This window comes from Amphiura filiformis, chromosome 7 (assembly GCF_039555335.1).
Source record: "Amphiura filiformis chromosome 7, Afil_fr2py, whole genome shotgun sequence".
NCBI lineage: Eukaryota > Metazoa > Echinodermata > Ophiuroidea > Amphilepidida > Amphiuridae > Amphiura > Amphiura filiformis.
The window spans coordinates 52,771,607-52,795,463 of record NC_092634.1 but is presented as its reverse complement, the minus strand read 5'-3'; the positions used below and the strand labels follow the sequence as shown (position 1 = coordinate 52,795,463).

The window sequence follows — 23,857 nt, the reverse complement described above, 5'->3', positions numbered from 1 at the left end:
CAACGTGTAAATATAACATATTGAAGCTTAAATGAAGCGTGCCTAAATTTCCCCTTTTTAAAGCTGAAATGGTCAAATATGAGATTCATTTGTAAACAATTTCATCAAAAACACATGCACACAGACGTTTCTCTTCCTCTCTTTTTTTGATATGGGGGGGGGGGAGGGAGGGCACACCCTGTATATGCTCCTGGCATGTGTACCACAATTATTTTCTCTATACCTACTCCTCTCATATCAGCTGCTGACACCCTGACCTGCTTCAGCAACTTAACACTCTCACTGGCTATCACATCCACACTTTCTGTAGGAATTGGCAAGTTGACAGATTTAGAGACATTGTCACACACACCATGACCAAGGAACTTGGAGGTTTCTTTCGGTGCACCTTGTTGACGAACTTTGAGTTTGAGAGTGATGACTTTTCCCAGCATATTGATGGCTAGAAGACGTTTGTGTACTTCCCTGGCAAGTTCTGAGACAAAGTTCACAGCTTCAATATCCTAGGAAAATAATAGAGGATCAGTAACAACCATATGAAACAAATGTTAGAATTCTCAGAGGATGATTTAAAAACTTCCCATAATTCATTGCACAGGTATTTTTGCCAGGGTTTCAACTGCTATTTAAGACAACGAATCCAATTGAATTATATTGCAAAGACTCTCTTTTGAAACTATACCACAGTGTAGAACCTAGTCAGTCAGTGGGACAGCAAAAAAGCTCTACTAATAGATGATATTTCAGTCTAACTATGGATCAAATTAATTAAAATAGTGAAAAATTGCAGTTTAAATAAAAACTCAACCCACACAAACCTATGCAGTGTACTTGAGACCTTGGCTTCATTGCTTACAACTGGCTATATATTGACCCAGTTGGTGTGGGGAAGTACTTTAAATCATCCTTTGGATATATCCTAATCCCGAATACTATTCCTCTTGTACAGTGCATATCAAATGTAGTAATCAATCTTGAGATCTAGACCAGGCCTCCAGAAATAGACGAATGCATGCCATTATTTTACTTTATGATCCTCAAAAGTGGGTTCCGGACAACTGTCGTGTTTCAACAGGTTACATATTATGTATACTTTAGAATGCCTGATGTGATCCATACTGTAAAACACTATCCTACTCCTTAAAATAAACTACTTTGGTTATATCATATCATGCCTACCTCTTTGAATCTAATTCCATAGTTAATCTCAGCAGACACTGATTTCCTAGCATGCTGTGCTTTGATAGGCCTATCATCTATACCCCTACAATACTGATATAAAGATTGGCCAGTCTTGGGTCCAAATTCTTTCTGAAGTACTGAAATGGTGAGTTGTTGTAAGTCTTCACAGGAGTTAAGTCCCATGGCTTGTAATCGTCTACTTGTAGACCAACCAACACCTGTATATTTCAAGAACATCAATATTTTATATAAATATAGAATTTCGAATGAAAAATGAAACAAAACCCTATTGAAAAAAAATTATGTTGAAACAATGATACTGAAAAAAACATGTGACTAATCACATCGAAAGAGGGCAACCATCATAAAATGAGAGGTTTCTGAAACAAGTGAAAGCATTGCATTTATGTTGAAACTAGACTTCATCCCACAAGAGGTATGCCAACTCTCTGACTCCAAGTGCAATACACTGTCACACTAGTCAGTGGTCACATTGCCTATCAGATCCCTTGATTTGTTGATTAGTAATATGGTACATATGTAATACACATATGTATCCAGAATAACAGTCCAGCAGAGACAGATTTTAATTTTAATATTTTCTCTGCCTATTTACATTTCAAGCAAAAAAACTAAGCAACCCTGCCGGACTAAAGAAAAGCAGTTCAAATGCATGAAATGTTCACCTTCATTTATATTAAATTTTGCAGCATTATTGAATGACTATTCCTGCATAAATATGTATATAATATTGAATGACTTTGGGTGTGATACAAGAATATATTGCACAAGATCAGACTGACTTGGTAAAAATAAATCAAACTTGACTGATTTGACCCAACTAAGTGTGATTGTGTGATGCCAATCAGCGAAATGTATGTGTGTGCACATCATCTGCACATACATCTGTGTATTTCGAAGACACTGCAATACACAGATTTATTTATCACTTGGAAGGTTGATAATAATGTATAATATGACAATATATACTAACCTGGTAAATCTTTAACTGGTTGTTTCTTGATGAAATCTTGTACAGCATCTGGTTCCAAATAAAACTGTCCATTGGGCTTGGCAATACGTGTGCTCATGCGAGCTAGCAGAATGTTAGAAGCTGCAAATTCAGGTCAAAATAAAAATATGTATCATACCTGAGGTACAATAATACACTTAAAAGTTGCTGGCAAAACCTTCATTCATTCATTCATTCATTTATTTTCACTCATCAAATAGCAAAAAAACATAGGATACATACAAAATCATATATACATCTAAATCTAGTTACAGCCTCTTAGCTTCTGTTAATGTGACTGTTTTTCAGATCCTGCCAGATCTGCCAGTGAAAACGCACCAACATACACCCTAAGGCACAGTCAACTTCCCACCCACCCACCCACTCACAAACATACATGCGAGTCCACCTGTAAACATGGACACAACACACCCTTTGACTATCGGTCTATCACCATACTTTGGACATGATACCAGTGGCATAGCCAAGGGGTTGGGAAGTCATGCCCCCCCCCTTGCCCCTGTGGGAGGCCTTTTTTGTAATTTTTAGCCCATTTTTGACCATTTTCGTCAAAGTTTTCCCCCTGGCAATTTGCCTTGCCCACCCCCACCTGAAAAAGTCCTGGCTAAGCAACTGCATGATACACATTTGGGGTGTTTTTTGCCTTAACGCGAACTGTTAGAAGCAGTGAGTTCATGGTAAAAGCTACAAAAGCAAATCAAACACAAAACTCAAATGTATGCCATGTCCACAGTCAAGTGTAGAGTGTGTCTACCCTCATTGGTAAATGTTCCAACAGATGGAGCTTTTACCAATGAGGGCAGACTCATCCTATACATCCAAATGCAGACATTGTTTGTACCAATGTATGTTGTGATGCGATCAAGCAAAATCAGTCGGAACTCGGAAATATTAAATTTTCAGTTTCTATATATAGGACAGTAAAAAGCATTTACAAAGCTGCATTATGCAGAAAACCCCATTGAAATTGAACAACCAGTTCCAAAGATATGAGCAATTAAAGAGTTTCCAAAACAACAGAAAACAAAAGGAAATATTTCCTTTGTGTGGCTATGTCTCAAAATCAATATTTCTGAGTTCCAACTGATTTTGCTTGATTGCATCACATTTATGGGTATTTTTATCAACTAGCACCATCTAAAAAGCACATAATATGCATGTCCACAGTTCATGTGTACACATATTGTGTATTGTACACATATTTCTTGTGTGTGTCCGTGTTTACAAACCCACCCCACCCAGATACACTTACCCAGTCCAGCTGATGCAGGACACTGTGTCTTTTCCTGTATCTCTTTTCTCAAAACTCTGGTAAACTCTAAGGGTGATACACCAGTGTCTTCTAAAACACTGGTAATGTCAACAAACATCTCATCGCAACTAACAGCTTCAATGTCATGTGTGTAACTGTAGTGTGAAATCAAACGATTAATGAAAATGTAAGAAATTCAAATTATCCAATCAACTTTTAAAAATTGCAAAATTAAACATGCCAACTCCATGGTTGATAGGGATTTACAAATGCAGCCTGGTCACTATAAGAATAAGATGTTAGGCAGATAAAACTCCCTGTAAGGCTGATAACTTTTGATTAACCCTATGAGAACTACCTGCTGATTGGCTAATATGAATATTGTGTCCAATTTTGAACCAATCAAGGAAGGTATAATAAGGTCCTCTGCAAATGCAAGTTTGACCATAAATAGTTTAAAGCTTAGTCATAATTGGCAATTGAAATGAGCATTTCAAGTTATCAGCCAATCAGAAACGCTGTTAGATGACCAGTGGTGTCCAGTAGGTTAACTACCTGACTGGCTAGTGTCACAACTGATTAGATAAGATACATGTACACCCCTGGGTAACATTTCTATATTTGAAATACATGTATAACATAGCATAAGTTTCATATGTATACAAGAAATCATCTGTAAATGTGGGGTGATATGATACCTAGGTAATTGAAACACGTTTTGAGCAAATTGTGTGAGTTTCACCAAATTTATGTCAAGTATAATATTACTTAATATAAATAATACAATTTTGTGTGTTGCTATTTTCAAACCTGTATGCCCGCTCCGTAAATACCCTCACCAAAAAACAAGTTTTATTAAAGCAGGTATGTAAGTGACCAAACAAAGAAGAGGAAAACAGAGGACAAACTGCTTAAGAGGGCTGAACTTCCACAAGCTCCTATACTTTTGTACAGAGCAAGTGTAAAAATAAAAGGTTCTACCTATTTCTATTAGCAGTTTTATTCTCATAATATGCCTTATTGTATTCACATGCTTCTTGATGCTTCAAAATTTTGAACTCCAAAATTTGAAAATCTGAAATTTGACTTTAGGAGGAACTCTCACATAAGATTACCTTGCCACTGTTTCATACAGTAAATGCGACACTCGTTTGTAGCCATCAAAATCATACGGAATCGTCTGTAAATCAGGACACAGTTGCTTGGCTCTGCCCATGAACATCCCATTCCTTATACCAGCCTTCCTGGCTTCGTAACTACATGATGCTATCTCAGCCATTGAGCTAAATGACTCATTTGATGATTGCTTGGATGATGCAGGTGTTTTGCTTGTGGTAGATGGAGGAGACTTTGCCGAGGATGTTGGTGGTAAGCTTTCACCTTCACTGATGCTTTCATCAGTACTGGTAGATACATTTGAGTTATCTAATGACGTATTGGCTAATTGGTCATGATTACTGTCAGAGCTGTCATTTTGGTCTAATTCAGACTGCCTATCAATAGTCCTATTTTCATTATCATAATTGCACTTTTCATTAGATGCACTGGCACCAGTATCACTTCTCAACAAGTTAGAAATATCCATATTCTTGTTCTGCTTATTTCTATTAGCAGTTTTATTCTCGTAATACGCCTTTTCGTATTCTCGTGCTTCTCTATTGAGAACCGGCATACCCTTGCCTTTTGAGTGTGTCACAGCCACAGGTTTACCACGTAACTCAGGCCTGTCAATCAAACCGACCGATACAAAGAAACAATCCATATCTATATGCATCATTATACGATCACTTTGTTGGCCTTCAGATTTATTGGATGTTTCTGATGCCTCGTTTGAGTATGAAGATGACCCTTGACTCCCAAGGTCATCATCTTTAAGCTTCTTTAATTTTTCTCTACCAGGAAACCCAATACTGCCTTTGCTCTGTAATGAGTTCACATAGGCCTTGAATTCAGCTCCCCAAGTTGCTATATGATGTAGTCTTGAGTTATTGTAGAATTCTGACACAAACTTAGGATCACCAGCGGTGGCAGTAGTTCTTGCAGTTTTACTTACAGCAGGCTCCTGTTGAGTTATGCTTGATTGTCTAGGGCCTATCCTCTGTGGTGTCTTAGGGCCTATTGTTCTTTGTGGTGTTTTGAATTGAGGTGTCCCTGCTGAGCTTGCATGCCCACCCACTTGAGTTGCTTCAGTAGCATTTGGAGGTGGGTGTTTCCCATTTCCTAACCCTGGTCCGGGACCAGATTTACTGTTTGTTTGGGTGTTATCTCGGACAGAGTTTCCAGGCTTAATGGATGTCTTGATGGAGGAGAAGTTCAGGGTCTTCTGAGCAGTAGAGTGCTGAGTGTATAACAGATATGGTTCACATGATAAGAGCTCACCAGCTTCTATGCTGTAAATGAATAAGGCACAAGGTAGAAATGTTAATACTGTTTCACATGGATGAGTATTTTCCCATTGTTCTGATAAATTCAGGTTTCATTGTCAAATATCTTTGTCATTAGTTTCAATGTAAACTTGCATTTCATGAAGCATGCTTTTCCATACATGTACTCACTCAGTCCACCATCCTCAAGTTTCTGAATGCATAGTTTTGTGAATCTATGCAAGCGTAAGTTGGGACTTTATTAACGAGCGCAGTAACAAAAACCAAATAATACTCACCAATTATAAGCCGAACAAACTTTACCCACTGACCACAAGATAAGATAAGACTTTCACTGCAAATATTATTGGACTGTTCCATTTAAAATCCACACTACCCCTGTGAAAGATTTTGGAAATATCTTCTGCATGGGGAGTTAGCACATTAACCAACTTTTTTTTTAAACGAATCTGTGGAAGATTCAGGTTGAATCTTTCTCAGAGGGTGTATAAAATTCAAATAGAGCTGCCTAAAGTGCTAATTCCATTAGAAATTCATACACTCCCTGTGGAAGATATTTCCAAAATCATCCACAGGGGTAGTGTTGATTTTAAATGGAAAAGCTCATTACTAATATTAGCCCCTATTTGCATTTAAACATGTCAGGAAATGTTGTCATCTGCAAAATAAATAATGCACACTTCTTCTACACACAACAACATAAAAACAAACAAATATATATCTCACCTATCCATGATCCACTCAGGTCTCACTACTTTTTCATCAGTCAACTTCTTTAGTTTGGTATGAGGTAGCATAGTAGCAATGATATGGCTGACTTTAGTCTTCCCATAGTAATGTTGATAGGCACCCCCGTGCAGCTGCATCAGACGTTTCAACTCATCTGAAGATGGCACTATTATCAAAATAAAAACACCATTTATTTAAAAAAATTATCACAAAGTAGATTAAAAAGTTAATGAATGGACAATATTGTTCTGTGAAATACTACTCGCAAAACACTGACAATCCAGATTTACATTCTTTCTTCATCTGTTCTTATGGTGTCGACCAATGTGTTTTTCAGCTCAGTGATATGGGACACTCTGTAGTGCGAGTGTATATTGCTGTGGCAGATCTGGCAGGAGTTGTGTGAATATTGCTGATAAAATATAATACATTCATATGATTTACAATTAATTCACAAATTTTAATTTTCACAGATGTCAATAGAGAAGTCTATTCCATTCATTTTTTGTATGTAATGTAGATCTATAGTTCTTCAAGTAGGTTCTGTATTTAGTCTTTACTCTTTAGCAACTTTCATGACTTTGATTATAAAATTAGACTTGTTAAAACTATTCAACTGGACTCACGGTTTTGAGAGGCAACGGTTTCACACCTTATCCTAGGTGCATCTTCAGGCCGTCTGTTGGTCTGTCGGCAATTGGTCACTGACCAGTGGCAAGATGGTGTTGCCAGAGGTCGTAGATTTAGAGCCAAACTTCTTTGGAATGTTCTTAATAACGGAATTGTAGGCCCCCACCAAGTTGTGACGCAGGCCGCCTCCCCTGTTGAGCAAAGTGACCAATTGCCGACAGACCAACAGACAGCCTGAAGATGCACCTATGATAAGGTGTGAAACCGTTGCCTCTCAAAACCGTGAGTCCAGTTGAATAGTTTTAACAAGTCTAATTTTATATTTGATTAAACCTGGATAAATGACAACCTTCACAAACAGGGGCGGACTGGTGGTTTTAGGCGGCCGTGGCAAATTTATTAAGACCGGCCCTATTACTCAAATAGAGCGTAGCGACTTGCGCATGGGGTCCAGGGGCCCGCGTAAGGGCCCTGGTAGGTCCAGGGCGAAGCCCCGGACAACTAAGGGTTTTAGCTATTCTAGGGGGTCAGGAAGCCCGGATTTGACAACGATTTCTGAAGCCAAATTCCACGTTGTACAGACTTGAAATATTCTTTATCCATTGTCACTCACTTGCAATAATCAAGATCAAACCAACATTTATTCAATTTATAAGTATAGTGTGCATGTTTTATGTTTTGACTCATTTGCACACATATAGAATTAGGCCTACATCTTTGCAGAACTGTTATCATATCGTGAGTATATTCAATCATCAAAAGGCAAATGCTAAAAATTGTTTAGGCCTACTGGGTAAAGGTTAATAGCAACTTTTTTAATCTATTGCGATTTGGTAGTTCACAGCATCTAGTGAATGGTAGTGAGCTTTGGCAAAAATTGCATTGATCATTTCCTAGCGAGCGTGATAAAACTCCACAGTGGCGTAGATTTGTTTTTGACATTGGGGTTGGAAAAATATTCTTGAAATAGCACCTTTTGGCTTACATTATAAGTTTATTAGTACAAATGCGCGTGAAGCGCATGACATTTTTGGCATATTGAAGCTAAACTGATGATGATGCAGTGGAATAAATTAAGCGAAGCCTTAAAAAATTGACACTTTTAGGCTAAAATGGCCAAATATGAGATTGATTTGGTCAGAAACTCAGTAGGCCTACAGGTGTCATCATGGGAGGCTTGTATGGACCATCCCCCTTTTAAAATATTGGGGGGATTTGATCCCCCATCCCCCGGGATCTACGCATATGAGTTGAAACATCAAAAGGGAAAGAAATTGGTTTGAGTATTGAACTGAGTAATGTGGCTGTAAGTATTAGGCCCTATGTAATGTAATCCCTGCATTACAAGGAGCACCCCAGCCCAGAAGTTTTCGAATGATGGTCTAGCCGTGCTAGTTTTGATAGCTGATGGTGGTCCAAAGGCCTGGAGGGGGGGCACTCACTAAAAATGAGTGAAGCGATGTGCGTGCAGTGCGGCCACAACCCACATTAACCCCCATTTTTCAACTCCCTCTCACTCAATGACCACTTTTTTATTTTATATTTTACTGAATTACTGAACTCCGAGTCCTCACTCAATGACCCCTATTTTTTCTTTTCCTGTCACAAAAAGACCTCCCTTGGTAAAGAATTTTTGACAAATTTCTGGTAGTCTTTCACCGTTGTTTCTAAAAAAATCCCATTTTGACGACTTTTGAAAAACAATTATCAAAAATTTGTCAACTTTTATATTTTGACCCAAATTTTGTCCCAGTCTAACTGAAAGAACCCCCTTTTGAGGCCTCCTTACTGAATGACCCCCTTGGTCATATGGCGTCAAAGCTCTCACCAAAAGACCCCTATCATGCCTATAGCATGTATAGTTTCAAACTGGTGTCCTATTTCCAAGACATCCCCGTCACTTGAAAGTCGAGTACCTGTAGGCCTATCAGCCCCTATTTCTACAGGCCTTAGGCCCTATCACTATGCAGACAAACAGCGGGCACACTGTGTAGGCCCTTATATTACTCATCCCCTAAATGATCCCCCTCCTTTCTTCTCTTTTCCTTTCTTTCTCCTATGTCTGCCTAGGCCTATATATACCAAATGCTCATATCGGCCCTAGCCTCATTCCGCAGCCGCAATGAAATACCAATATTCCATTGACAGTCAGCCCAATATTTTGCTGTTGGCTTAAATTTAAATTTTTTACTGTATCGCATCTAGAGTATTGGCCTTTTGCTGTGTATACGGTCTAGAGAGGCGATTCAAAAGGCCATTTGTAGGTGATGCTGCGACGGTGTACTAGTGACCGGCCTAATAGCTTAGTGTTAGGGCCTATACCTTAAGCCCTAGGGCCTATGTCTTAGGCCTTACGCCTTCGGCTCTCGGACCTATGCCTCGGGCCCTAGGGCCTATATATGTCTTAAGATACTCCTTCTCCATCCTCTCCCCTTTTCTTCTATTTTCCCTTTCTTTCTCCTCTTTTTCCTTTTCTCTCTTTCTCTTTTTCCCCCTTCTCCTTTCTTTTCCTTTTTCTTTCTTTTTCTCTCCTTTTTTAGCAACCGGCCCTGAGCGGCCCAGAACCAAGCGGCCCATGTGGCGATCGCCACAACGCCACAGTGGCCAGTCCGCCCCTGTTCACAAACGTTTCATGACTTTGGATTTAACAAAAGCAATATTATCAATAAAGTTATCAACAAATTAATTATTTGCAATATTCACATATTCAATAATGCGGCACCCTGAAGGGGAGAGCAGATAAAATCATATAATAACCCTTTGGGACCCAAAGGCCACATTGCTAAGTTTGGATAGTTGGACAGGCTGGTAGTTATTTGACAGGCTGCCTACAGAGTTATTATTATATACTTCATTAAGGTTATACTAAACTTTGTAATTATCGATCCACAATTAGACTGCATGTAGCCCCCTTTAAAATTATCTATTTCTGGAAATAAATATCGTAGAGAGAAAACGCAAACTACGTCTAAAAGCTGAAAGTGTAAGGGTTATTATTATGCTTGAATTTTCCACTTGGCTCAAAAAGAAATGTACCTTTCAAACATTTCAATTTTTTTTTTCAATATCAGGAGCATCAAGATTTTTTGGGAACACGGCCATAATTTCTCAGTGGAAGTGGCGATTTTGTTGGGAACTACGACGACATTACAAACAAGTCAATAAAAGAATGTGCATATTCATTCTTGATATTGCTTGTCTCGATTTGTTTTAGTAAGCTTACATGTTGGCGAATTTGAAGTAAAATGGCCTCCACTTGTATGTCGTTTTGTAACCAGTAATAATAATTCCGTGCACGATTTCATAGACAAAATTCTGACCTACATTATTTCTATAAACCTCTTCTATATGCAGGTGCTATTGAAATTTTTATTTTGATAGCAGAAAATTGAGATATTTGCTATTTTTCCGACTCGCTGCTGCCAAATTGTCTAGTTTCGCGATAAAAAGATACAGCGAAATCAATTTTTTTTTAGAACCATTTCACCTCGTGCTTTGAAGTACAAACTTCAAAATTGATATAGTGATTCTATATTTCAAGCTGCGCCATACTGTGTTTTTTCTTACCTCTGATTGTCGCTGCTCAAGGCCAAAATTCAAATTTTTTGGACAGAAGTGACACTCTCATTTTTTTTTTTTAAACACACTGTTTACGTACGACGGGCTCTATTTGCCCGATTCCTTACGTCACAAAGTGGTGTTGCCGAGTTTGGATTTTAAAATATTTAGGTATTTTCTAGCTTAAAATCTAGCACCAATGAACCTGGTGCATGGAAGGGGAAAATGGGGGGGGGGGGGTGGTTAGGACGCAAAAAAAAATGTGCACATTTTCATGCTTGCTGCGCTTGCAACAGGTAGATATTTAGAAATCCATTTAAGGTATGGGTATGGAAATTGGGGATCCCAAAAAATTGGCATATAGGCCTAGGCCTATGCAAAGGGGGTGGGGCATTTTTGGCAGGCCAAGGGGAGGGGCCACAAAATTTGGCAGTCCAGGGGGTGCGGACAAGCGATTTTTGGCTGGCGAGACGGAGGCAAGCGATTTTTAGCGAGTCGCTTGGAAATTTTGGCTTATAATTAGTAGGCTAATACCGGTACTGATTGCACAGCCTTTCGAGAAAGCTATTTTTTTGCAAGCCGGGGCCGGGGGAGGGAATAAATTTTGGCATGTCGAAAGGGAGGAAGAATGACTTTACCTAGCACACATTAAAGGGGCATTTCGTGATCCACAGCCTCATACAACCCCATAGGCCTACGTCCTTTCTCACAAGTTAAGATTTTTATACCAGTCATCCCGCTCTGGCCACATGTTTAGGCATTTTCACACAGATCAATTTGTTAAGCAATGGAAAATATTGCCAAATTTGAATTTCGTTTTAAAAGCCTACTCCCCATTAAAAAAAAACCACTAATTTGGGATGATTAAAAAAAAGTTCTGTAAAATGAAACAATCCTAATTATTCATTTAATAGGCCAGGCCTTCATTTCTGAAAATAGCGGGAGCTCAGTTAGTCACTCTCCTATGTGTACTGAGGAGTTTGACAAGGAGCTCAATTATATAATATCAATATTAAACCATAGGATTTTCAAGAAGTGAGCAGCTCAATAAATGCCATTGGTAAAATTATTAGGCCTACGATATTTTATTTGACTGTGATCCGTTTTAATAGGCTATATACACTGTATACATACCTTTAAAATTTCTAAAATTGGTGGAATTGAACAAGCTCTAAATTTCTCATCGTCCAGCATAACCAAGGGCAACTGGGGGTGGGGTGGGAAAGCCCCCTAGCTATGGCCATACCCGTAGTGGCGGAACCAGAATTTTTTTCGCGGGGCATGGGGGAAGTGAATTTGAGACAGGGGCACTTTGAAATCATTACACTAAATTGCCGCAAAAAGTGGAAAATTACATAATTGTGGGGATTTTGCCTAAAAACTGGGTGGGAAAGAAAAAATATTGGGGAGATACTGCCCCCCCTAAGCGGGCGCCACTGCATATCCATCCATGATGCTAGAATGACGGAAGTTCTGGCGCTGAAATTCAATTTCAATATCACGAGTTTTTATCAGGGATTTTACCAAGGGAAGGCGATAGGTGTAGGATTTTGCTGATATATACCCAGGGGTCACTCCCATTGTGGCCTGTACACCATCCGCGATAATGAAAATGTGTAAAAAGGGTCGTTTTTTGTTGGTAGGCACGATCCGCTCGTATCGCGTTTAGGGTGTCATAAACATGAAAAATTGGAAAAAAGGGTAGCAAAATTGCAATTTCTAAATACGCGGAAATGAAATTTAGGGTATGAAATTTGATGTTAGGAATGAAATCCCTGTTTAGGGTGTCGTTTTTAGCCAAGGGTTAAATCCTTGTTTAGGGTGCTTTTCAAAGTTGATTATCACGGATGGTGTACAGGCCACAATGGGAGTGACCCCCGGGATATATACCAGGCAACCCGAGAAAGGAACAGAGGTGTGGCTAAATAAGGGAGTGTTCATTATAAATATTTTCCATTATCATACTTTTGACGCCGAGAGCATAATTATTTGAAGCGTACATCGTGTCAGTCACATGGTCACATATTTTCTGTTGAAAGAGAAACGCACATGTCTCTGATTAGCTCGGGGTTTAGCTACTGCGCGCTGGCCTGTTGTTGTCGAGTGGAAATGGGAAATTTATGAATGAACTTCCGCAACTTTGCAACATCATCATGCAGCGGCGTAGCTGGGATTTTTTCCAGGAGGGGCAAGACTGTAGGCCCTATGGGCGGGCCCAAATCCACCAAATTTCCCACTGGGGCGGGGCCCAAATAGACAATTTTGCCAGGCTTATTGATAATAATCGTATGGTGGTAGGCCTATTGAGCTGTATTGCATATCGCTTTGGATTCCCCATCTCTCTGCCCCTCCTCTCACCCTCTCTTTTTTTCCTCTTTCTCCCCCCCCCCTCTTTCCCTCTTTTTTTCCTTGCACAATTTTTGCAATTGCCCCCCGGCAGCTACGCTACTGTCATCACGGTAGACATACCGCGGTAGCCTACAACTACAAGAAAGGTTTACAGACAAATAGGCCTAGTAGGCCTATCAAAATGTTATATTTTTATATTTTCTGGTGGACTCGCGGAGAATATCATGTCATGGAGCCCGGCGCTGGGTTGGGGGGGTCTCAAGGCATTTTGGTATGCCTACCCATGCTTGATTCCGGGAGGTTTTTTAGCAGGCCCGACCATTTTTTTATAAAAACACCTCGGGCGGGTCTCTTCAAAACATTTGTACCGCGGGGATCAAAGTCACCCAAATTTGGCCTAATTTGACGCTTTTTTAAGGGCACTTTTGCCAAAATGCGCCCAAAAGTTGGTCTTCGCTGTAAACCCACCCATCATAGTCGTTGAAAAGGTAGGCCTACCCAAAAACTGTGGCACATCCACAAACGCGAGGGAGAGACCTCCGCGGGTAAAAACACACCTCTAGCGGGACCAGATTTATAATTTAAAATAGGCCTACATTTTGGAAGCCAGTCATCACGACAAAACGGGCCATGGTAGTGTTAATGGTATTAACACTTTGATTTTAGGCTTAAATAACGAGTGTAGGCCTATAAATTGCAAATTTGCACACACCCGGGGGAACCTTCTCAAGTTGGTTTGGGTAAGGATGTGAGGCTGTGACTCAGAAAAACTACGGTACGATTTTAAACCAAATTTGAATAAAACAGACCCAAAATTGTATCAACTTTTGGACTGAAAGTTTTCGCAAATTTTTACTTTTTCGAGAAAATTATTGAAAAATACCCTTCTTAAACCTAATTTTCATGACACTGAGGGTCAATAAAATCATGGCTAAAAATACAACAGAGTCTAAACTAAATGGCTGAAAATGCACCCCAAATCTGCAAGCACATCCCCGACACATTTCACCTTATAGATTTTGAAAATTGTCGCAATAAAATAGGCCCGAACTTATCCTAAATTATCCCCCAAAAAATATTTTTTTTGCAGGTGAGGTTGGAGTCTTATTATTTTTATTCTCAGAGAGGATAGGGGTTGATATTTTTAGCAGGGTACAGTTTGTCTTGTTTTTGTTTTGTTTTTTGACGTTGAAGTTATTATTCATTTCCGTGGGGAAAAAGACACACAACAGCTACAGAGAAGCCACAAAAAACTCCTGTGAAGTGCATGAAAATGCCCCAAAATGTGCCAACCTAAACAACCCGAACAGGAAGATAAAATAAAAACAAAACCAAAAACCCAGGAAATTTCCCGAAATAAGTTCCAAATTCTTTGTCCCCCACTAAAATATATTATGAACACTCCCTTATGAAGTCTGCCCTCTTCTGGCTATTCTGGTAGTAGGCGTTGACAATTACCTTCATATTGTTGAAGCATGTTTGAACCCGATTTGTTCTCTATTCACATTTTTAACGTTGCAAGTAACATTTCAAGACCTCTATTTGTGACAGGTATTTAATTATCTTGCTAGAGTAGTCCGACGTGTAGGACCTTTTTTTCTTATTTCCCAGACAATATTCACCTCAGACTATGACCACTATCTCATATCTATGGCGCAAGAAAGACGAATCGCGAAAGTCCAGTGACCACGCCGCCCGACACTGGACTTTCGCGATCAATCTTTCTTGAGCAATCAGAGCCTGAGCAGTGATAGTTGGTAACTGAGAAAAAAACCAGGTCCTATTCGTCGGACTATGCTAGAGATGTGCCTAAAGTTGAAATTCAATATTTCGGATCGCAAAGATCGAGAGATATAAAGTTGCTGAATATCAGTTTAACACCATGGATCATATGGGCATCTTATATGAACGATTATGATAGCTAAGCAAAAATGGCTGGGATACAGGTTGTATAAACATGATAAATACTACATGAATATTCATGAACTATACAGATTCCATTCTTCTCTAATAATAATGATGTCAATCACTCTCCTAGACGACAGTCGCTTTTTTTCCGGATTTTTTTATTTCACATGATAAGTAGACATATTTTCTTATGTATAAGGTAATAATATATTTTTTCTGGAGGTAAAGCCCTTCAACACTTTGTTTAACCTTAATATATTCTTGTTCATTGATTGGTTAAAAGTGGATCACATGACCAAAAATAGTTCTACCATCACTATAATTGGTTAGCCCGATTTTAGCCTATTCGATTTTTTTGAAGGGCAAAATATAGGTTGTGCTTAAATTGGTTGTGCTGTTCATTTAGGATAGAAGCTGGAGTGTCAAAACGTCAAATAATTTTCTTTTAACCAATCAATGAACAAAGAACATATATAATGAAGTACATGTATAGTTTTAACTAGAACCTCTCATGGCAGTATATATTTGTAAACTTTTGTTTTAGATTACATGTATAATGACAATTGTTATTTTATTGTAAGGAAAGTAATTGCAGGCCGCCATGAACATCATCAAGGGCTGCAGATTGTAAACCGCTGTCACAGTGAACATGTTATGTAGTCAGTGACTCCACCCATGTTTTAGACAGGCCATCTCAAAAGTTGATGGGTGGAAAATCCTCAACTCATCTTATGGACACCTATGAGATAAATAAGTCTGTGTCGATCCAACAACATTTCAATATGTTCATGAAAGAATAAAACAGGCCACAAATTTCAATTACATGTACATGTACATACAATTATTACACCCGCAATATTACTTCATAATAAACGCATCCCAAAAAGAAAGTATCCAGTTTGATTTTGGTCCATAAATCAAAGATGGGGTCTTAAATCAAGACCTACCAAAAGTATGTTACAGATAAATTAATTTCGCACATTTTGATACCTCATTTGTTCAAACCGATGCAGAATTGATGACACAATGATCTTTTGAATGCAATCGCCTCAATTTTAAAAGGTGCAGTAAATTTCTATTGATTTGGTCCTGCTACTCAACATGCTCAATATGGGCAGCGATAGATCAAGGCCATGGCGCATCAGACTTCTCGCTGTGAGCATGCGCCGCAGATGTCTGGCAGTCATTGATGCAGCAGGAGGACATACCAGATATTGACTGTGAAGAGTGAAGGGTAAAACATTGAGGAAGGAGTAAAAGAGTATCTGTATTGAATAAAACACATGAAGTGAAGTCAAACAGTCTTATACCGTCTCTGTTATTGTGTACCTTTATGAAGAATCTTGAGAAACAGGAAAACCACATCAATAGGGATTATTGCAACTTTTAAATTTGAAGTGATTGCATTTAAAAGGTCATTGTGTCATCAATTCTGCATCAATTTGGACAAATGAGGTATCAAACTGTGCGGAATAAATGCATCTGTACCACACCTTTGGTAGATCTTGATTTAAGAACCCATCTTTGATTTATGGACCAAAATCAAACTGGATACTTTCTTTTTGGGATGCATTTATGAATAATATGTACACTCACAATTAATGCATTTAAATTTAGTCCTTGTATTTTATGAGAGTGTTTAAAAATATGCTCTACATGTCTACATGCTATATTAGGAACGTTTGATGATGATCTACACGTAAAAACATTTATAAGTACCTTCATTAGATAGGAATCTGGTCCCTCCCTCCTTCCCTGAAAACCTAATTTGCCCAACATTTTAACTTTTTTTGACAAACTGAATCAAACTTTTTGACCTCTTCCTTCCCCCACCAACAAAATGACTTTGGTTTATAGGATGCCAAACTTTTAGTTTGTTCTCTTACCTGTGTATCCATTGACATGGATAGTGATGCCTTCAAATATCCTTGAGGATGTTCTGCAATTATCCTGTTCCCTTTGGATGTCTCCGCTAAACTGAGCCTGAAGCTTTTGCTTCTTGGCATTCATATAACCACCCTGTAAATAAGATACCACAAAAAGTAGAAACATTATATTCGTATAGTACATGGCAGACTTTTCAACCATTTTAGTATAATAGTTGTATTTATTGATACACACATTGCAGCTGTAACTGTATTATATGGCTGAATTACATGATTTTTACAGTTTAATTAAAAATAGTATATATAAAACATCAAATAAAACATTTTAAGAAACATTTAGAAATTGTAAAAACATCAAATTACATAAAATTTGCACACAGGAATGTTAAATATTATGAAAAACATCAAATAATTATTGAGTTTAAATATATCTGACAAAAATGAGATCATACATGGGGGATGATTACACAGAACAGACCAGCTGTTAAAAAAGCTGTTTAAAAGGTATAGAATGTTTTCGAAAGAGATGTGTTTATTACAAGCAAATTTTCAATGTAAAAAGCTTAAAAATTAAGGCCCTTGAAACTCAATGTTGAGTTTAGCATCCAATTTTTTTCAGCTCATAATGAGGCAACGATTTCATAATTAATTGTGGGATAGGCTTTTACGACCAGGGGCGTCGCCAGAACTTTTTCATTAGGGGGGTGTAAGAGTCAATGATTGCTGACGAGCCGTCTGTTTGCCGACACACCAAATACCAAATAGCTGAATAAAACAGTATAATGTGGTCAAATCGGTAAACATATGAATAATATACAAGAATTTTTATCTACAGCCTATATGATTAGAAACGTTCGTTAAATGGGAAAATTATCGTAAAATTATGTTAAAAAATCGCGTTGCGCTTGCGCGACACAGGTTTTTAAAAAAATTTCTTGGACAAGTTTTCCCTATTTGTAGGCCTATAAATTGTGTTAAACATGTTAAAAAAAATTGGGATTTGGGAAATGTCGAAAGCAGAATCAAAAATGGTCATTTGTTTGACCACAACGCAGGGGGGTGTAAGTAAGAAACTTTTGTAAAATGAAGACCTAATTGAAGCGATTTGGTGGACCATTTGGACACTATTAGAGTGTAAAATTTTAGTATGAAAAAGCCCAAACATTGTGAAATGAGCGGTCCATGAAGCCTTTTGCGCAAATTTCGTGGACAAGTTTTCCCTATTATTGTAGGCCTATAAATTGTGTTAAACAAAAATTGGGAAATGTCGAAAACAGAAGCGGAAATGGTCATTTGTTTGGCCACAACGCAGGGTGGTGTCTGAGGGGGGATTTTTCCCCCTCAGAAGTAAGAAACTTTTGCAAAATGAAGACCTAATTGAAGCGATTTGGTGGACCATTTAGACACTATATTAGTGTGTAAAATTTTTGTTTGAAAAAGCCCAAACATTGTGAAATGAGCGGTCCATGAAGCCTTTTGCCCGAATTTCGTGGACAAGTTTTCCCTATTATTGTAGGCCTATAAATTGTGTTAAACAAAAATTGGGAAATGTCGAAAACAGAAGCAGAAATGGTCATTTGTTTGGCCACAACGCAGGGTGGTGTCTGAGGGGGGATTTTCCCCCTCAGAAGTAAGAAACTTTTGCACAATGAAGACCTACATGTAATTGTAGCGATTTGGTGGACCATTATAACACTATAGAGTGTAAAATAATTGTAGTTTGAAAAAGCCGAAAATTTTTAAAATGGGCGGTCCATGAAGCCTTTCGCGCAAATTTCGTGGACTGGCAAGATTTCCCTACATATACATGTATATTATTGTAGGCCTATAAATGATGATAAATTGGCAAATGTTGAAAGCAGAAAATGGCCACTTGTTTGTGCACTGCAGGGGGGTGTCTGAGGGGGATGTCCCCCTGAGAAGTAAGAAACTTTTGCAAAATGAAGACCTACTTGAAGCGATTTGGTGGACCATTTTTGCACTATTTTGTGTAAAATTTTAATTTGAAGTCTTTCGTGGACAAGTTTTCCCTATTATTGCAAGTGTATAAATTAGGGCCTAAACTTGCAAATATTGAAAGCAGAAGCGAAATTTGGCCACTTGTGTAGTGTCTTACACCCTCTGATATTCATGTATCAGGATGTCAACCTTATGTATCTAACTTAATCTAAGATAGTATGTCAACCCTGTGTGAAACGCCACTCAAGAATAAGAACATGTCTGAGTCACAACATCATATTTGTGTGTCTGATTAACTACATTATATTGGCGACGAGTGAACGGATTCCAGATAACAAATATCAACAATGGCAACCTTCAATATTCCAGCACCTGCACAGCTGGATATGACAGCAACTAACCTTGCCGTAAGTTGGTTAAAATTCAAACAACGCTATGAAAACTTTGCACTTGCCACTGGTTGTATCAGCCAGCCAGATGAAACACAAGTAGCTACACTTCTTTCAGTAATTGGACAGGAAGCAGTAGACACTTATAATACATTTGCATGGGCCACCGTCGGTGATGACAAGAAGATTGCCCCAGTATTAGCTAAATTTGAAGCGTTCTGCTCACCGAAGAAGAACGTAGTGTACGAGCGTTACATATTCAACTCGCGAATGCAAGCAAGGAAGGTGAGTCCATCGACTCATTTGCCACAAATCTTAAACTGTTATCTGACACTTGTGAGTTTGGTGCACTGAAGGAATCCCTGATTATGGATAGAATCAGCCTTGTTGGGTTACGCGATACGCGTATGAAGCAACGTCTAATGAACATTGACAAATTAACACTTGAAAAAGCTGTCAATCAGATTAGATCAGCAGAAACCGCTGCTGCACAGGTTAAACAGATAGATACGCCCAAACTGGAGCACGTCAAAGCAGTGCGACACAAAATCAAGCCCAAGCACAAGCCACAGTCAAACCCACAAACGCAACGACCCAAGTCAAAGCCACCCGCCAGTTGTTACTTGTGTGGAGGTCAGTACCCACACACTGGTGATTGCCCCGCTAAAGGAAAAAAATGCAACTTGTGCGGTAAGATGAATCATTACGCTAAAGTATGTAAACAAGCAAAGAAACAGCCAAACAATCGCGCTGCAGCAATTAGCACTAACAAGTCAGACTCTGAAGAAGACTACGCGTTTAGAATAACGTCTAATGAAGATAAACAACCTAGAGTAAACATACAAACGCAAGGATCAACACTGAATGTAATGATAGACACTGGTACAGGTAAAAACATCATGAGCACAGAAACATTCAAGAACTTGAAAATCAGACCACAGCTAGAAAAAAGTCATGATGACAGACCACTTTATGGTTATGGTGGCAAGGCACCACTAGATGTTGTTGGCAGTTTTACATCACAGACAGCATACAATGATGTGGAGATTGCGACAACTTGGTATGTCGTAAAAGGTGACAGAGGAACAGACTCTCTGTTAAGCTTCAGCAGTTCAAAGGAACTCGGTCTTGTTGCAATAACCTACAGTATTGCTAGTAATCTTAGTGAAGATGTGTTGCATAAATATGATGATAGATTCACCGGTATTGGTCAACTGAAGGATGCAAAATGCACTTTGCACATCGATACCAGTATACAGCCAGTCGCGCAGCCGCATCGACGCATACCGTTTCACTTAAGACAGAAAGTAGCCGCTGAGTTGCAACGACTCCAAGACCTTGACATTATTGAACCTGCTGAGGATCAACCAACACCGTGGATCTCCCCATTAACAATCGTCACAAAGCCCAAAAAGCCTGATGAGATACGCATCTGTATTGATATGAGATCCGCTAACAAAGCGATACAGCGAGAGAGACATGTGACACCAACAATTGATGACATCGTCACACAAGTCAATGGCGCTGTTATGTTCTCAAAGCTTGACTTAAACTCAGGCTATCATCAAGTGGAGTTGGCACCTGAATCAAGATACATCACAACATTCTCCAGTCATGTTGGTTTGTTCCGCTACAAACGCTTGAACTTTGGAGTTAGTTCAGCTGCTGAACAATTTCAGAACTTAATACAATCTGCGTTAGGAGGACTCAACGAGTCCTGAACATAAGCGATGACATTCTTGTGTTCGGACACACAGAAGAGGAGCATGCTGCTAATCTTGAAGCTTGCTTTGAACGCTCCGCAAAGAACTTGACGCTCAATCGCGGCAAATGTGAACTGTTCCAGCGAAGAATTGAATTTTTCGGGCATGTCTTTACAGACACAGGAATACAGCCAGATCCAAAGAAAGTATCTGCAATAACTAATGCTGCTGCACCTCAGAGCAAAGAGGAAGTCCACAGTCTTCTCGGTATGGTGAACTATTGCGCAAGGTTCATTCCAAACCTTGCAATGCTTACTGATCCATTGCGCCAACTCATTAAAGACAACACTATCTGGACATGGACTGAAACGCACCAGAACGCACTGCAGCAAATCAAGGACAAGCTAACTGCAGCAGAAACAATGTCATATTTCGATCCACAAAAGTCAACAGAAGTTATTGTGGATGCAAGCCCTGTTGGACTTGGAGCCATTCTAGTCCAGCATAGCATGACAGATCAGTCATCGTATGTAGTAGCGTATGCAAGCAGATCGCTAACTCCTACAGAACAACGCTATTCGCAAATTGAACGCGAGGCACTTGCGGTAACTTGGGGCATTCGACACTTTCGTCTATTTCTCTATGGAAGCACATTTCAAGTCATCACAGATCATAAACCATTGCTCACTTTGTTTAACAATCCAGCAGCAAAGCCACCGCTACGCATAGAGCACTGGTTGATGAAAATACAGGAATACAGCTACCAGCTACTGTACAAGCCAGGCAAGAACAATCCCGCTGACTTCCTATCAAGACACCCACTTCCAGAAAGTGCACATAAGACATCAGCAGAAGACTATGTCAATATGGTATCCCTCAATGCAGTTCCCAAGTCCATATCTCTAGAAGAGATACAGAATAACACTAAAGCAGATAAGCTACTGCAACTGTGCATGACTGCAGTTACGACTGGTAATTGGCATCACGCGCGTACACAAGTACCACCAGATCAGATCCAAGAGTTTGAAAGCATTCACAAACTGCGCAATGATCTGACTGTTGACACGAACATGGCATACTCTTACGCGATCATCGCATTGTGCTACCACGCGAACTTCGTCAACGCACAATCAACATTGCACATGAAGGCCATCAAGGCATTGTAAAAACTAAACAACTTTTATGCGTGAGAAAGTGTGGTTCCCGGCATTGACAATATGGTTGAAACCACAGTAGAAAAGTGCCTTCCCTTTCAAGTTACTACACCTGCAAAAGCTGTACATGAACCGCTCAAAATGACTGAACTCCTGACTCCCCATGGACACATGTCAGTATCGACTTCAAAGATCTTCCATCTGGAGATTACCTTCTCGTTGTCATCGATGACTACAGTAGATATCCAGAGGTAGACATTGTAAGTTCCACCAGTGCAAGATCAGTCATTCCAAAGCTAGACAGAATCTTTGCCACCTTCGGTAGTCCGCAAGTTGTTCGCACAGACAACGGTCCACCGTTTAACAGCGCAGACTTCGCAGCATTCGCCGACTACATCGGATTCAAGCATCGTAAAATAACTCCCCGCTGGCCCCAAGCCAACGGTGAGGTTGAAAGAATGATGAGGAATCTCAAGAAACTGTACAGAACAGCGATAGAAGAGAACCGCCTTGGAAGCAAGCACTTTACGCGTGCCTTCAAGAACTACCGTGCTACGCCTCACAGTACAACAGGTGTTCCCCGCAACCCTTCTCTTCCAACACAACTATCGCACACGCCTACCAGAGACTATAACTGTAAAACAATCTGCACTTGACAAAAGTGTCAGACACAAAGATAAGAAAGAGAAACAACGCATGAAACGCAATGCAGAAAAACACAAGACATTCAGAAAGACTAAATTTCAAATTGGAGATGTTGTCCTAGTCAAACGCACAGGCATCATTCCCAATGCAGTCAGTCCATATCACAGTGAACCAGCTCAGATCACTATGATAAATGGCTGCATGATCACAGCAAGCAGAAATGGTGCAACAGTCACACGCAATGCATCATTCTTCAAACGTCTTAAGCATCATAGCAATGACTCTGTGTCCCAATCAGACTTTGACCCTGATCCCTATGATGATCTCCCTGAAGACGACCAGCAACAGCCACCAGCAAATCCTCCAGCACCACCAGCGCAGGTACCAGCTCGACGAAACCCAATGAGAAATCGTCACCGCCCAGCTCATCTGCAAGATTTTGTGCTTGGATAATTTGACTGAAAAAAAAAACCTACAAATGTACATGTGTTTTTGTATGTCTATTTCACATGCATGTTTATGAAACCACAAAAGTTATGTGGAATGCTTAGTGAAATTTTGGACACTTTTCCCACAACAATCACATGTATTTCTGTGAGCCTATTGATTTCATAACAAATTTTGAAAATTGTGTCACCAAATTTTAAGTGAACATTTGTGCAAAGAAATGCACCTGCTATTTAATTACTGTGTGACAAGTTGGACACATGTAAAATCACATAATGTGAAAACAATATAATTTTCTTGTATTGATCAGTCACACTTCAACTACATGTAAATTTTCAGTACCACCTGGACTACACAATGTACATGTAAACCGCAATGTACAATGTACTCTGTATGTGAATTGAAACTCCCTACATGTATGTCCATGTGTGTAATCAAAGTGCACAATGGCCACAGCTTGTAATTTTAAAGACTGAAAGTTAAAAAGACTTTAACTTGTTAAATTGGTAAACTATGTAACAACATTGTACATGTGTTAAAGTGTTGACTTTATGAAACTGTTGAACAGTTTTCCCAGTTTAAGAAAGAAAAGACTTTCATGTTGTTATATGAACACTCAAAATACAAAGGTGAACAGTAAAGATGCAGT

The 23,857-nt window shown here is 39.2% G+C and overlaps 1 protein-coding gene across 1 annotated transcript in view; it reads right to left on the bottom strand.

Moving 5' to 3' along the window:
* The window catches only part of LOC140157328 (DNA repair protein REV1-like), a 44,686-nt gene that overhangs the window by 6,457 nt on the left and 14,372 nt on the right, over positions 1–23,857 (bottom strand). Inside the window, exons 2-8 of the mRNA XM_072180475.1 lie at positions 16,912–17,044; positions 6,578–6,746; positions 4,583–5,857; positions 3,468–3,622; positions 2,177–2,296; positions 1,180–1,400; positions 228–503 (exon numbers count right to left, since the gene is read on the bottom strand). Coding sequence (XP_072036576.1) covers positions 228–503; positions 1,180–1,400; positions 2,177–2,296; positions 3,468–3,622; positions 4,583–5,857; positions 6,578–6,746; positions 16,912–17,044 — 2,349 coding nt within the window. The remainder of the gene's footprint in view (positions 1–227; positions 504–1,179; positions 1,401–2,176; positions 2,297–3,467; positions 3,623–4,582; positions 5,858–6,577; positions 6,747–16,911; positions 17,045–23,857) is intronic.